This window comes from Buteo buteo, chromosome 5 (genome assembly GCF_964188355.1).
Source record: "Buteo buteo chromosome 5, bButBut1.hap1.1, whole genome shotgun sequence".
In the NCBI taxonomy this organism is placed as follows: domain Eukaryota; kingdom Metazoa; phylum Chordata; class Aves; order Accipitriformes; family Accipitridae; genus Buteo; species Buteo buteo.
Window position 1 is genome coordinate 37569416 of NC_134175.1, and position 13262 is coordinate 37582677.

Below are 13262 nucleotides of genomic sequence, written 5' to 3' on the forward strand. Positions count from 1 at the left end.
TGGCTGTCCACATCAGCATTTATATTGTCGGTCTCTTACATACTCATGCACAATGACCGGTATGCTGTGTTCAAGCTGTTCGGCAGCAGTCCACGCAGAGCTTTCCTGCTTGCCTTCTTACTATATCTTCAATTTTTTAAATCTCTGACCTAACAATATTTAAAAAAAAAAAAAAAAGATTTCTGATACGATTTTATATCAGACCACTACACAGGCAGATCAAGTATTGGTGCAGCTCCAGCCACCTTCTTTCTTCCTTCTTCCACCCCCTCTGCACTGAGCAATGGCTTGTACAGAGAGGTGAAGAGGAGACACATAAACAGCAATACTTTTTTTCCTCCTGTTTGAGGTGGTAGCTAAGGGCCAATGGGACCACACTTTGTTCTAGAAGACCAGAGTTAGAATATCTGCCCTGAGAATGACCTGCAGCCTGACACCTGAGTCCATCCTGAGGCAGGATCTATAATAAACAGGCATGCAGGTCTGTGCTGAGATGCCTGGGCATTTCCCCTTCTGATTTCCCAGTCAGTAGCTCAGGAACCAGTTCTCCACTCTCAGCTGATGAATCCATGTTTTTTTCTTCCTCTTTCTGTACCTGAGGAGGGCAGGTGTAGTGTGTGCCAGAGCTGATGCCTCCCGTATGTTTCCTCCCTATGTTAACCGCATGACTATCAGTGGGCTCAAGAGACACACCATCAGAACTCCCAGAGACAGGCCCTTCTGCAAAATGAGAAGGTATTGCCCAGCATTTGCTATACATTGCTTCCTGTGGAGCAAAGTTTGGAAGGCTGCATCGGCCTCCTGACAGCCCCCTGCTCTCACTGGGATCTCACCAAAGTGTCATGGGCCAGCTCTTTCCAGTGTGAGCATTTTAAGCAAGGCACCTTGATCCATACCAAGGGACCTGAATGCAGCATCCAAGTGTGAAAACATTGGCCGCTGTCCCATTTACCAAAACAGGAATAATAGTACCCACTCACCTCTGGGAAGCATATGGAGCACCTCCGATTTATTATTTGTTTTATTTATTTTGTCACATTTATCAGCCATTCAACACTCTGGGCACACAGCCCATACATTAAAACCCAGAGTATAATACAAAGATCTCCTCTACCCTGAGCATATCCTTTCTGTAAAACCAGGCATGGGCAGGAGGAAAGGATGAAAGATGCTTTACACAAGCAAAGAATGACAACAATATATTTTTCTCCAATTCTGTTATTGATGGAACCATTCTAAAAATGTTGGCGACATCAAGACAAGAAGATGAGGGCAATAAAAAGCAGGGAGGGTGGAAAGCCATCCTGGAGCACGGGCAGAGAGACTCAGCCTCTAGCCAGCCTGTCTCATGCTCAGGAAGTCCCTAAAATGCTTTTTCCATTATTATTTCTCTAATGACCCCATTAAACACATGTGAAATTCTGAGAAGCCTAAAATATGTTGTAGAGAGCCACACTGGCAAATCTGCCCAGCTTTTCTGAGAAACGGCAGGCTGCAGTGATGAATGTTTTAGCTTTAGAGCATCCCGATGTGTAATTTATTTGCTGGAAATTAATTGCATGTGCTGGTTTCATTTTCCTGTAGCGAATAATCAGTTTTGCTCCCTTTTTAATTAGGTAACAACACAGATTCCTCTGCTGATCATGGCACACTGGTTTATGCATGTCACGTCTTATTCTAAGAGAGACAATTTCAAATCGTTGTCTAGGGCCCAGCACAACTTTCGAGTGACATTAGATTGTCTATCAGCTGTAACTCCTGGGTCACTGCCAATGAAGACCTCATGCACAAGCCTGGCTAGAGAACCCAGCCTGGGCACTGGTGCATGCTATATCCTACTGAAGTAGGAGTTTGAGGAAACCCTACGGAGAAAGCAAATTAAGGAGCCTGAAATTTCAATGGCATTGACATGATGTCAGACCCAGGCCCAGCTCTGTGTCACCAAGAGGTATGTCCCCTCTGGCGGGTGTTCAGTGGTCCCTGAGCTGAGACATTGCACTGCCATTAGCCGGACTGCATAGACTAGAAGCCTTCAGATCACCTGTATCATTAATACTTCAGGTCCACATCAGCACCTTTGTCAGCTGTTCCAGCTGGGGTGGCAAAGACGAAGTCCTAGTGGAGAGCTCACTTTCCCCTTGTATTTGGAGGCCAGATGGGGCTGCATGGACACATATAGCGGGACAATGTGGAGAAAGCCACCCCTGCTGATGTTTGCAGAGAAAAGCTAATGGACTCCAGCAGCTGCTACTTAAAATTTTCAGATAGGCTGAAGAGCGTAAGGACTACCAGCTTTGGCTGCCATTGGTTACTTTAGCAAATCTCTAATTAAGCAAGTGTTCAGTCATATTTACCCTTCACTGGGCTACAAGGAACCCATATTTCTACTGAAACACATGCTACTGAAACAAAACAAATCTATCAGCGAGCAAACGCTGCTAGAGCGAAATGAAAAAATATTGATTATCATAGCTATTAAGCCATGAAATCCTCTGCAGCTAATTAATCTGGTAGGGGAAAGTTTGTTAGTGGGATTCCGGCTTCCTGCTGGGAACCTGTAAAGCGGGCACCATTGCCCGAGAAATCACCAAACACTCGATCGCTGCCACCTGCCCCTGAAAGTTTCCTCCTTTCATAGGTCCCCGCAACGGCTGGTGGGAGGTGAAAACCGGCCTGAAAACACGCCGGAGCGCAGAGCCTTCGCCTTCAGCAGGCTGCGGAGCCTCGCTGCCTTCCGGCTCCTCCGAGGCGGCGGGGCCGCCTCCGGCAGTGCCCGCGCTCGGCAGGGCCGGCTGCGGGGCCCCCCCCCGGGCCTGCCCGGCGGCGGGGGGCGGCGGGGGGCGGCGGGGGGCGGCGGGCCGGGGGCGCGCAGCGCAGCGCGGAGCAGCGCGGAGCAGCGCGGAGCCGCCGCGCCCCGCCCGCGCCCGGCGGAGCTGTCCGCGGCTCGTGGTGCTGAAGCCGCAGCGGCCGCCCAGCCCCTTCCCCCGCCCCTCCTCCCTTCCTCCCCGGCGTGGGCTCTTGCAGGCAGCCGGCAGCCCGGGGCTTCAAAGCTCGGGGAGGGCCCCATTTCTCCCTTTGATTCTCCCCCCCCCCCCCCCCCCCCCGCCTTTTTGCTTCTTTTTTTTTTTCTTTTTTCCTCTTTTTTTTTTTTTTTTTTAATGCCGGGGGAGGGAGGAGAGCGCGGCCACGTTACACCCCTCCCTTCCTGCAAATCCCCGCTTGCACTGCAAACAATCTGCCTTCCCCATTGCATCCAAGGGAGATAGCAACAGCAACATCATCACGGCAAGCCGGATGGGAGAGCGGAGAGGAGGCTGCTGCTGAGGGAGAAAGGCACACACGCACACACCAGCTCGATGTTGTCAAAGCGGTAGGAGCCGCACGAAAAATAAGCCATGCTGCCCCATGTGTCTGGCGCATTGTGCTCCATCCGAGCCTTTTAGGAGGAAGAAGAGAATTATCTGCTCCGATTTTTTTTTTTTTCCTGCCAGCGAGAGTGCGACAGACTTGCGATGGTTGAATGTCAATGCCTGTGAGAGAGAACAACAGTCAGAGGAGGAGGAGGACAGAAGGGGAGGAAAATGAAGGTGGGGACGGTGGTGGAGAGAAAGAAGGAGCCTCGTCCAATGCATCAAAAGGAGGTCCCTGCAATTGCTGATAGAGCCCCGGCCGCCTCGCCATCCACAATGGTCTGTACAAGCTGCCAATGCGTTTGATGACGTTCCTGTTTTGTGAAAGGAGGAAAGGAAACGTGACCATGTAAGATCCACGTTTCCCCGGTCAATTACATGCGAAGAATAGATCCGATTTCGACGGGTTTTTTTGGTCCAGAGTGGTAACAGCTTAGGGAATAATACAGCCACCTTCCCTCACCAATTTCGCTCTGATTTTTTTGGTGTGGTCCAGACAGCTGCTGGAATAGAGAAGGTCAGAATATATAAATATATATAAAATATATATATATTATATATATAAAAATATATTTATCTCAGTACATCTGGGATTAAGCTCATTGAATGCTAATTATTTCTTTCAGGACTTTTAATATTTACAATGAAATCTTTTAAAGGCAACGGGGAAATCTGAAGCCACCTGGGAGTACAGTGTTGGAAACGTAGGGTGTTTTCCCACAAACAATGTGAAGGTCTTTTTTGTCAAAGAGGCAATTTTGATAATAACAACAGCTACCAATTTTGCATTTTAATAGCCAGACCGGCTGCTATTTTGTCTGGGTGCACACCGGGTCTCGTGCGATCGGGTTTTATTTTTTAATTGAAAAAAAAATTATTAAAAAATAGAAGAAAAAGGAAAATTACTTGAGATGCCAAATACTGTCGAGAGAACCATATTCTCCCTCCTCCCCACACCCACCGGAGACGTGGACCCTTCTTTTTTACAGGCTTAGGAGTTGCGAGAGCCGATCAGGGGCTTTCTCCCGAGCCCGCCGCCCGCGCCCCCGGACCCTCGGGCGTGGGAGATTTATTTCCTCCTCCCGCTGATTTCTACACAAACTTGTGGAGGGGGGTTGAGAATCCCCCCGGAGCGCAGAGTCGGGTTTGGCTTGGGGCTTTTTTTGGTGGTTTCTTTCTTTTTTTTTTTTTAATTGTCACCCTCGCCGGCTTTCAGCGGGCTGCCGGGGATTTCACCCCCTCGCCCTCCGGCTCTGCTTTTGTCCTTTCCCCGCCGGCCAGCGCAGCCCCCCGCCCCCCCCACCCCCCAACAGGCACCGAGGCCGCAGCGGAGCCCCCCCCGGCCGCGGGGCGCCCGGCTCCTGCCCTTTTCTTTCCCACCCCGTCCCCGCCTGCCAAGGAAAGGCACATGTTAATACCACCCGGCGCGGTCATTTTCTGCTACTGCTGCTGCGGGCTCCTCCGTCCGAGACAGATGTTGCGAAACCAAGGCCTCCTCAAGTGCCGCTGCCGCATGCTCTTCAATGACCTGAAGGTCTTCCTGCTGCGGAGACCCCCCGCGCCGCCGCCGCCCTCCCCGCCGCCGCCGCTCCCCATGCCCGGCGGCGCAGAGGCGGCGGCGGCGGGCGGCCCGCCGGGGGCCGCACCGACCGGGGGGCGCGGGCCCGGCTGGCGGGCGGCGGCGGCGGCGGGCGGCGGAGGCGGCGGCGGCGGAGCGGGCAGCCCGGCCGCCGAGGAGTGGGGCAGCCCCGCCGGGGAGCCGCCCGCCTCCCTGCCCAGCAGCACCTCCTCGGATGACTTCGGCAAGGGCAAGGCCGAGGACCGCTACTCGCTGGGCAGCAGCGTCGACAGCGGCATCCGCACCCCGCTCTGCAGGATCTGCTTCCAGGGGCCCGAGCAGGTGAGCCCGCGGGGGGCGGGGGGCGCTGGGGCGGGGGGGGGGTCGGCTCGCCCCGTGGCAGCGGTGCTCCAGCCTGCGGGAACTGGGGCCTGCTGCTGCCCGGCGTCTCCCCTGTGCCCGGAACGGGACCCCAAAGCCCGAGGGGCTCTGCCCTCCGCCCGGGGCCCTGGGCTCCAGGATTTTGCGCCTCGGTGGTGTTTCCCGGGGAAATGTGGGGTGGGGGCCCGCTCCGTCCCTCTGCTCCGGCCGGCAGCCTTGCCCCGGGCGCCCGTGCCCGGCCTCAGAGCCGTGCAAGCTGTGGCGAGGCAGGGACCCGCGGACCCCTTCGTGGAGCAGAGCGCATCTGGGCGAGGGGGGCTTTTTGTCGCCTCGTGGGTACCCGGTTGCCGTGATCCCAGAAGTGATGCAAAGGATGCGTTTAATGTGCTGTTTGCTTGTAAAAATACAACTTCAGTCTGTATAAACACGTGGCAGGAGGCAGCCCCACCTCATCGGTGGTTCCCAGGGGACGGCTAGTAGGAGCTCTGCGGGTTTGCCACCGCTCCCATGCTCCCAGTTGCACTAGCTAGAGGAGGAAAACCGCTGGTTGCAATTGTACCTGCTGGAGCTGCAGCCGTGAGATGGTCCTTGCTACAGACCGAGGTTAGGCCAGGGAAGTTTCCCGCCACCACACAGGAGAATGAAACAAACGCAACCTCGCTAGAACATAAGGTGCCACCCTGGGGCATTATTCTCCCTATTTAATGACAATTAAAAGCAGTTCACGTATTTGCAGGATGGCAACTTCCTTGCAGTGATATACACAGCAACATTGGTAGCTAACGTGACACAGCTGCAGGCGGCAAGGAAAGCTGCAGACCTCTGCTTGTGAGATCAAGCCCAGATATGCAGAAAACCTTTATTACTCGGGGTAGTCCTGTTACCTGTGATAATAAGGGATCCTTGCACGAGAAAGGGTTGCGAGGTTCGACTTGGCTGATACCCATTTCCATTTTAGGCAGAGATCCTGGCACGAAAAACGATACGTTGAAATCTTGAGCAAAACGGGTTTTGCCCCATGTCGTCTTTCCCCTTTATGGACCTGTGTGCTCTGCTGAGGAGAGCCAGTGCTCATCTGAGAGTGGCCACGCTCTGGCAGATGTCCCGCCTGTCCCAAGGCTGCCCACGTCTGTAATGCAGTGGTCGTGCCTTCCCTTGTGTCGGTCCGAGGATGGTGGTGATGGGGGCGGGGAGGTGGGCAATGGGCTCCCATTCTTCTTTGGGAGAAGCAGGGCCTGCCACCAACTCATCTAAATACCCACAGCCCTGCTGGATGTGTCATGCCAAGGGTTTCATAGATCAGAGCTGGGTGCTCAATGGACTGTAGCCTTCTCTAATGGTTTATGCAGCTGACTGATAGCTGTGAGACACAATTTTCACCACAGGCTTTTAGGTTGGGGGTGGGGGAAATCATTCTTTTTCGGAGACGCTGTATGCCTTCCTCACTTGACTGTCTCCTCCCTGTCTTTTCTAAAAGTTGGAAGTCATGCAACTCTCTCCCTGGGAATTTGCATTATTCCACATTTCTAGTACTCTTCCCTGGCTTGCCATTCTGTCTGTGTACACGAGCCGTAGTGCCTGCAAGATCGGCTTACGTGTGTGAGAAAATAGAGCCTAAGCAGAAATAAAATAGAGGTAACTTGCTTCCTTGGAGAACATTAATGCTCGAAAATAATTGGATGCTAATTTTCACACTGAAAACCTGTGTAGGTTGCATTGTAAAAGTGAGACTATTTGCTGACCATCTGCCAGCCTACCTGAGTGAGAAGCTGAGCAGACGTGACTGGCATCTAATAGAGTTTCACCAGGCTTTCTCTTTTTTGCTTCTCACAGTTTCTGACCAATATAATAAGACACTTACAGCTGGATTCTGCCACTCATCCTTGAGCAGTACCTTATTCCACAAATAATTTTTTCATCACCAGCATGGCTTGAGGAGTATTTGAAACCCTTTGCCCCGCAGCAGCTGGGAAGCACAAGTCATTATGGAGGCCCAAATCGTGGGGTTTTAAAGCACAGCCAGATCCTGATACAGCTTCCTAGAAGTACGGTTCAGAATAACTGAGAGCTGAATCAGTGCAGCTGGTGTCAAGACCTGCAGTTTGGTTTATTTGGCCCCTACGTCAATAAAACTCCAACAGGGCTAAATCCCAAATTCCATGTTCTTTTTTATTATGGTGGTTATTACTGGTTTAGCCTTTATTTCCCATTCGTTTTCCAACTCAACAGCTGAGCAAAGACCCTTCATGTTTTGGACCCTCACAACTATAAAAGTCATAGATGCACATTATTCTATACCACCCTTGCCAAGATCATCATGAAAATTTATCCACTTGGAAACAAAATGTAATTGCTAGTTCTTTACTCTGTGGATTAATAACAATGAGAGATATAAACAGTGTTTTATTTACCTGTCAAAAACATCTAAAACTGCTGCAGCTGTGGGCAAATTTGCAGGGCTGCATCACGGTACCAAGAACAAAAGCCTTCATTATAAATTGACTGTTAGGCGCTCTAAGCTTGTTTACCCAGATAAAATGACAGTGAGTCTCCAAAAGATGTTTTAATCCTGTTTTGATTTCAAAAAAAAAAAAATTGCAACAGCCAAAAAGGTTTCTTACTAATCTGGCTTCACAAGTAGGTTTTATTTAATATCTAATGCAAAACAAAATCTGTAGGGATTTTCACTTTAAATTTATGATTGCCCTACACACATGATACTTCAGGCTACTGAATTGCTTGTATCTTAAGCTCCTCATGTTTGTTTGTGGCTCTTATGGGTAAGCTGATTCTTTCATTTAAAAATGTGCTGAGGACCGTAGGAAGGAGTAAAGCTGGTTATTGTAAAACTGTTCTGATCCTTGCATGTTACTCGAGAGAAACCAGTGGTGCGGATGAGAAAGATGGCCAGGTGATCACAGCATCTGGAATCCCGTTTTGAGGGCATGAAGAGCAAGCTTTGCTTAGGTCTGGCAGTTGAAAAAGTCAACTGCTTTTATGGAAAACAAGGGCTTAACATTGTGAAAGCTGATGAGCTGAACTCTGAGCTTGGTAGTGGCATTGCCTTTCGGGGGCTTGCTTGGCATTTTCAAAAGTTTCACTGAGTGAGCGTCCTGCACCATTGTGTCAGCTAATTCTGAGACCCTGGATTGAATGGCAAAGCTCTGGGGAGAAAGTGAGAAAGAAAGATGCTGGAGTATTTTCTTCTGTTTTGGTTAATGCTCAGCATTGGCAGAATTTTGTCTGCTTTCCTGGATCTCTGACAATGTTCTGCAAGAGAAAGAAACTGAGATGAGCTCCACTCTCACAAATGTTTCACAGGGCTTGGTATGGATCCAAGTTGAAAGCAAGTCGTGGAGAGCAGCAGGAAAAAGCATGGGTTAAAAGTCCTTTCACAACAGCAGATCAACTGTTTGCCCATGTCACAAGGAGTTAGCAGTACGGCAGGGTTTAGGAGCTCAGAGTTGGTGCTAGCTGTGCTGAAAATAAATAGAAAAGCGTTCTTAAATGAAACTGAGATAATTTGGAAATCAGTGTGTCTCAAGGATTGCTTGTTATATTGTCAGTTAGAGCATGCGTACATCTTTTCTTACCTGTCAGTTTCTGTCTGCGTTTCTCTATTTCTCTGTTCTGGGGAAAAATACTGTAAAGATGGAGATTTGAAAAGTCAGTGCAGATAGGATTGGTTGGCTCAGGAGGATCAGAGAGAACAGACTGTGGACTCTTTTGCCTGCAGGCTGCTAGCTTGGACTTAGTTCGGTATTCAATAGAAATGTTTGAAAATAGACTATTCTTCCCACTGAAGCCTCCTCCAGACTTTAGGGACACTAACTCAGTAATATGAGAACGTGAAGACCTTCAAGGAAATTGGAAGGGAAGACAACTTATAATGGATATTAGGACATGCATTTCCATGTGATCTGTCATGAGGCTGCGGAGCTCCTTGTTGCAGGACGTTAGCAGGACAAAGAAGTTGACTAAGTTTAATAAAGGATTGCAAAGCCATGTGGTTATTAAGGATATCTAGAGTCATCACAATTAACGATAACTTTTCTGAAAGTAAAATTCATGCTTCAGGTCTGAAGCCAATCTAGAGATCAGAGTAACACTGAAGAGGAGCAAAGCCCTGGGGCTGGTCTCCAGCCCCACAGCTCACCAGCCCCTGTGCATGACCACTGAGATCTGCCTCTCCAGGGGCATGTCTGGATTTCATCCACATGTATTGTAATGTCTTCAACATGTAGGCACCTGCCATGCTCAGGGCCTCTCTAATGCTAAGGTGGCCCTAAATTACTTGGTCTGGATTAACACACCATTCTTGGGCACCCTATGTAGGCTCAGTGTATGGTTAGTACCATTGAATGGCTGGTCATTAGCGTGCATTGCTTGAAAAAACATGTCAGAATCTCAACTCCATTCCTGTTATAAATACAGAAACAGGCAAAAGCTGTCATTAGCTTCCCGCCTGGTAGTGTCTGCGGAGAAGGCATGAACTAAGCCAGGAAATACCGCCACTCTACAGATTGGTCTCTCGGCAGCAGGGGAGTGGAGGAAGTCTCTGGGATGCTTCATTTCTGATTTACAACGTCGTAAAATAGAGCAGAATCAGGTACCTCTTTTCTAGAGTGAGACAAAGAGGGAAAGAGGTAGCCTGTGGCAGAATTCAGGGCACGAGCGTGACAATGAATGAGTGGAAGAAGAAACAACTGTGCAGCCAGCATCACAAGCACGTCCAGAGCCGGGGAAACTCAGGAAGGGAGATGCTGGTGTTTGGCGGGGTCTGACCAAATTGGCTAGACCATCACTGTTTTCAACCATGTTGAATCACATAATGGCAGTGCAGGCTTCCCGTCCATATACTTTTCATAGGTGTGTTCCCACAGGATTCATTTACTTGGTGTTAGAAGCAGAATCATTCATTGGAAAACAGCCAGTCCTGCTAAAGCTGAAGAGTAAGAGATGCTGGGATGCAGCCCTTTAGATTTTAATCTGTATATTGTGATTTATGACAGAAAGGAAGGGAAGATGCTTCCTGTGACATTTGCAGTCTACCTCTCTGCCTTCCCATCTTTGAATCTTAACACCTCTATACCTAACTCTATCATTTCATCTGTCCCAGGATCAAGTCTATACTGTGGAGGCAGAACATTTTTGGCTTCAGCAGAAGCTTTGCTTGAGCCATCAACTGAATGGAGCCTAGGATGTCATCTATTTTAGATTTAGACTCTGTTGCCACAGAGTTGATTGGCAAAGTTCCCATTAACTTCAACAGCAAAAGGGTAGGCATCCAGTAGCAGAGACTTGACCCCTGTATTTCAATAATGTTGTGCACACAGCGGGTTTTCTATAAATAATAGTGAAGGCCACTAATCCCATTGACTTCTAATTGCTCCAGGAGACAGGGTTTTCACCTTTTGTGCCTGCTGAAACTCTGATGCCTGACCCATTTATTTCAGTGCCACTAGCTAGCCTGAGGAGCAGTTTTTCTTTTCTTTTACTTTTCCTCATGTAAAAGGCTTCATGAAGGAACTTGTCTGTGTTTGTGTCACTGTTCCTTAAATATACATTTCAGGCCATGATTAACAGTGGCTGATGTCAGTTAGTGACAGAACAAGCAATGCAAAAGCATGTAGCTCCATTGTTTGCATCTGTAGAGTCACTGTTATTTCCACAAAGGCAACACTTGCTCCTGGAAGGGCTCTGTTTGTACAAAACTGACTTGCATTCAGGTTGTCTTTCAAGCAAAAATTCATTCCCTGCAAGGGCCTCCTCTGTGGCAGCCTTTTGCTCACATTCGTATTTTTCCATCTAAGGCTGGCCCAGTCCAGAAGTCAGAAATATAGTTGTGCCAAAAATCTATGATGCTGTGTGTCCTATGTATGTGCTGCACATGTTTTCATCACTCCTAGGCCTGGAGTAAGATAATAAGATAGACTGTAATTGTTATTGGTCCATATCTATGGCCACCCCATCCCTTTTATTGATGATTCTAAAGGAATAAAGCCATGTGACAGTGTTAGCTGTTAGAGTTGATTCTCATCAGCCCTCCTCTAAACCTATTGGGCAATTTCAGCCAGATTTGGCAGAAAATGGAGATCTGAAAGGCATTACATTTCTGCAAGTTTCATGAAAACTAGCTGGATGAAGAAGAGGAAACCTAGAAACGTCCTGTTGTGGGAGAGATCATAGCATTGGCTGTGCTACGCTCTCTAGAGTCCATGCATGACAGAACTTCAGCTGGAGCAAAAGCTTGAACAGGAATGTGTATCCCATCAGATAAAAAAAACCCAAACCAACATGATATGGTTTCCATGGGAAACCAGACTCAAATAATACTCACAGAATAGCTTGTTAACTTTTTATCTTTCTCCTTTTCCTTTGTTAATCAGGGTTACTTGCCTAAAATGAATTGCTTGGTACTGAAGACTTTCTTAGCTTCCCCCATCTTTTCACAACTGACCTTTTATCCTTTTCTGATTTATCACTGGTTACAGTAGAACAGATTACATTGTTGGCAGTGGAGAGTGATGAGTGATGACTTTCTTCTGGTGAGTTAAAAAACAGCAAGACCTGGAAACCTATGTAGATAATAAATGGCTGTCCCCATGCCCTTCTGTGAAAAGTGATGAGATAAGGCAAAATGTTGGTGGGCAGACTGGTTCCAGTGACAGAGCCCAGATCCTGAAATCCTTACACATCTTTTCTTCTGTTGTGTCATTTCTTCTTCTTTATGCTATTTGGTGGTTTTCTCTCACCTCCTCTTCCTTCTCTTCTTCTTGGCCAAAGTCAAGTGACACATCAGACTTTGGTCCCACCCAGCCTATCTAGCTGTACTCTGCACACATTCTCCTATGGCCTGTGTACCATCTTATCCAAGCATCCTCTGTTTGCAGCTTGAACACTGGTGGCATCACTCACAACAGCCACATGAGTTTAAGCTGCTTCCCTGGGTGGGAGTGAAGGAAGGGATGGTACAGAATGGGAGAATAATAAGCAAAAATATGTTTTACATGTTGTTTTATTCTTTCCTATATCTGGTGCGTTGTGTTTGGTGGAGAAACCAGGCGTGCTTGGGGAAAACTGTGTGAACTCCATGGAGGATGGGGTAGTTCAATCTTGAACAGACTCCTGAGAAAGTGTTCTGTCCTCTGTAGAAGAACATTGTGGGGAACTTCTGTTATGGTTGGAGAATAGGACTGTCAGCCATACTTTTTATCATGGAGTCACAGACATTTTAGACCAGCAGGTCCACATACAGAACAACATTGCAGAACAGGAGAGAGAAAATGAATTTGATATTCCACCGGTTTGGGAGGCCAGAGACTGCTGCTATCTTTGTGGTGTCCAACTGTGCTATGTCACTCTTAGCAGAAGTTTATCAAGGGTTGCTTGTTTGACAGGGTATTTATGTTTAAGGTAAGGCTTGTGAGGTCACCTTCTCCATGCAAAAAGTATGTGTCATTAGCTAAGAGATCCATCTAAGAAGCACCTTTAAAGTTTGTAGTGCATTGAGCACTTAGAGGTGTTTGCCCTCACTGGATGCAGACAGCCCCATAGCTGCAGCCTCTGTGAAGTTGTTCCCTGTGACCACCATGGTAACCTCTGGTACTATGTGGGTTTAGCTTCTGTTACTTAATCCATGCACTGATCACGCCCAAGCACTGGGCAATGTCCAGGTCTCAAGAGATCAATTATTCCACCCATCCAAAATCCTGACAGAGGCTGATCTAACCAGTTCTTAATGGTGATCATGGTTGGAGGCTCCATCTTTCCTGCTGCAGCCCATTTCTTCTTGCCCTGCCCATTAGGAGGACAGGAGGTTATTTTTACTGTTTCCTTTTATCCAAGCAGTAGGTAATTGAAGGTATTATCCAGTAGTTGCATGTAAATATAGCGAAAATTCATCCTCTAAG

General features: G+C 48.3%; 1 protein-coding gene across 1 annotated transcript in view; it reads left to right on the top strand.

Annotated features, from left to right (window-relative positions):
• Positions 1 to 4323: 4323 nt before the first annotated feature.
• Positions 4324 to 13262, top strand: part of MARCHF4 (membrane associated ring-CH-type finger 4) — a 103740-nt gene continuing 94801 nt past the window's right edge. Inside the window, exon 1 of the mRNA XM_075028701.1 lies at positions 4324 to 5310. Within this exon, the coding sequence (XP_074884802.1) occupies positions 4819 to 5310 (492 nt within the window). The 5' untranslated portion in view covers positions 4324 to 4818. The remainder of the gene's footprint in view (positions 5311 to 13262) is intronic.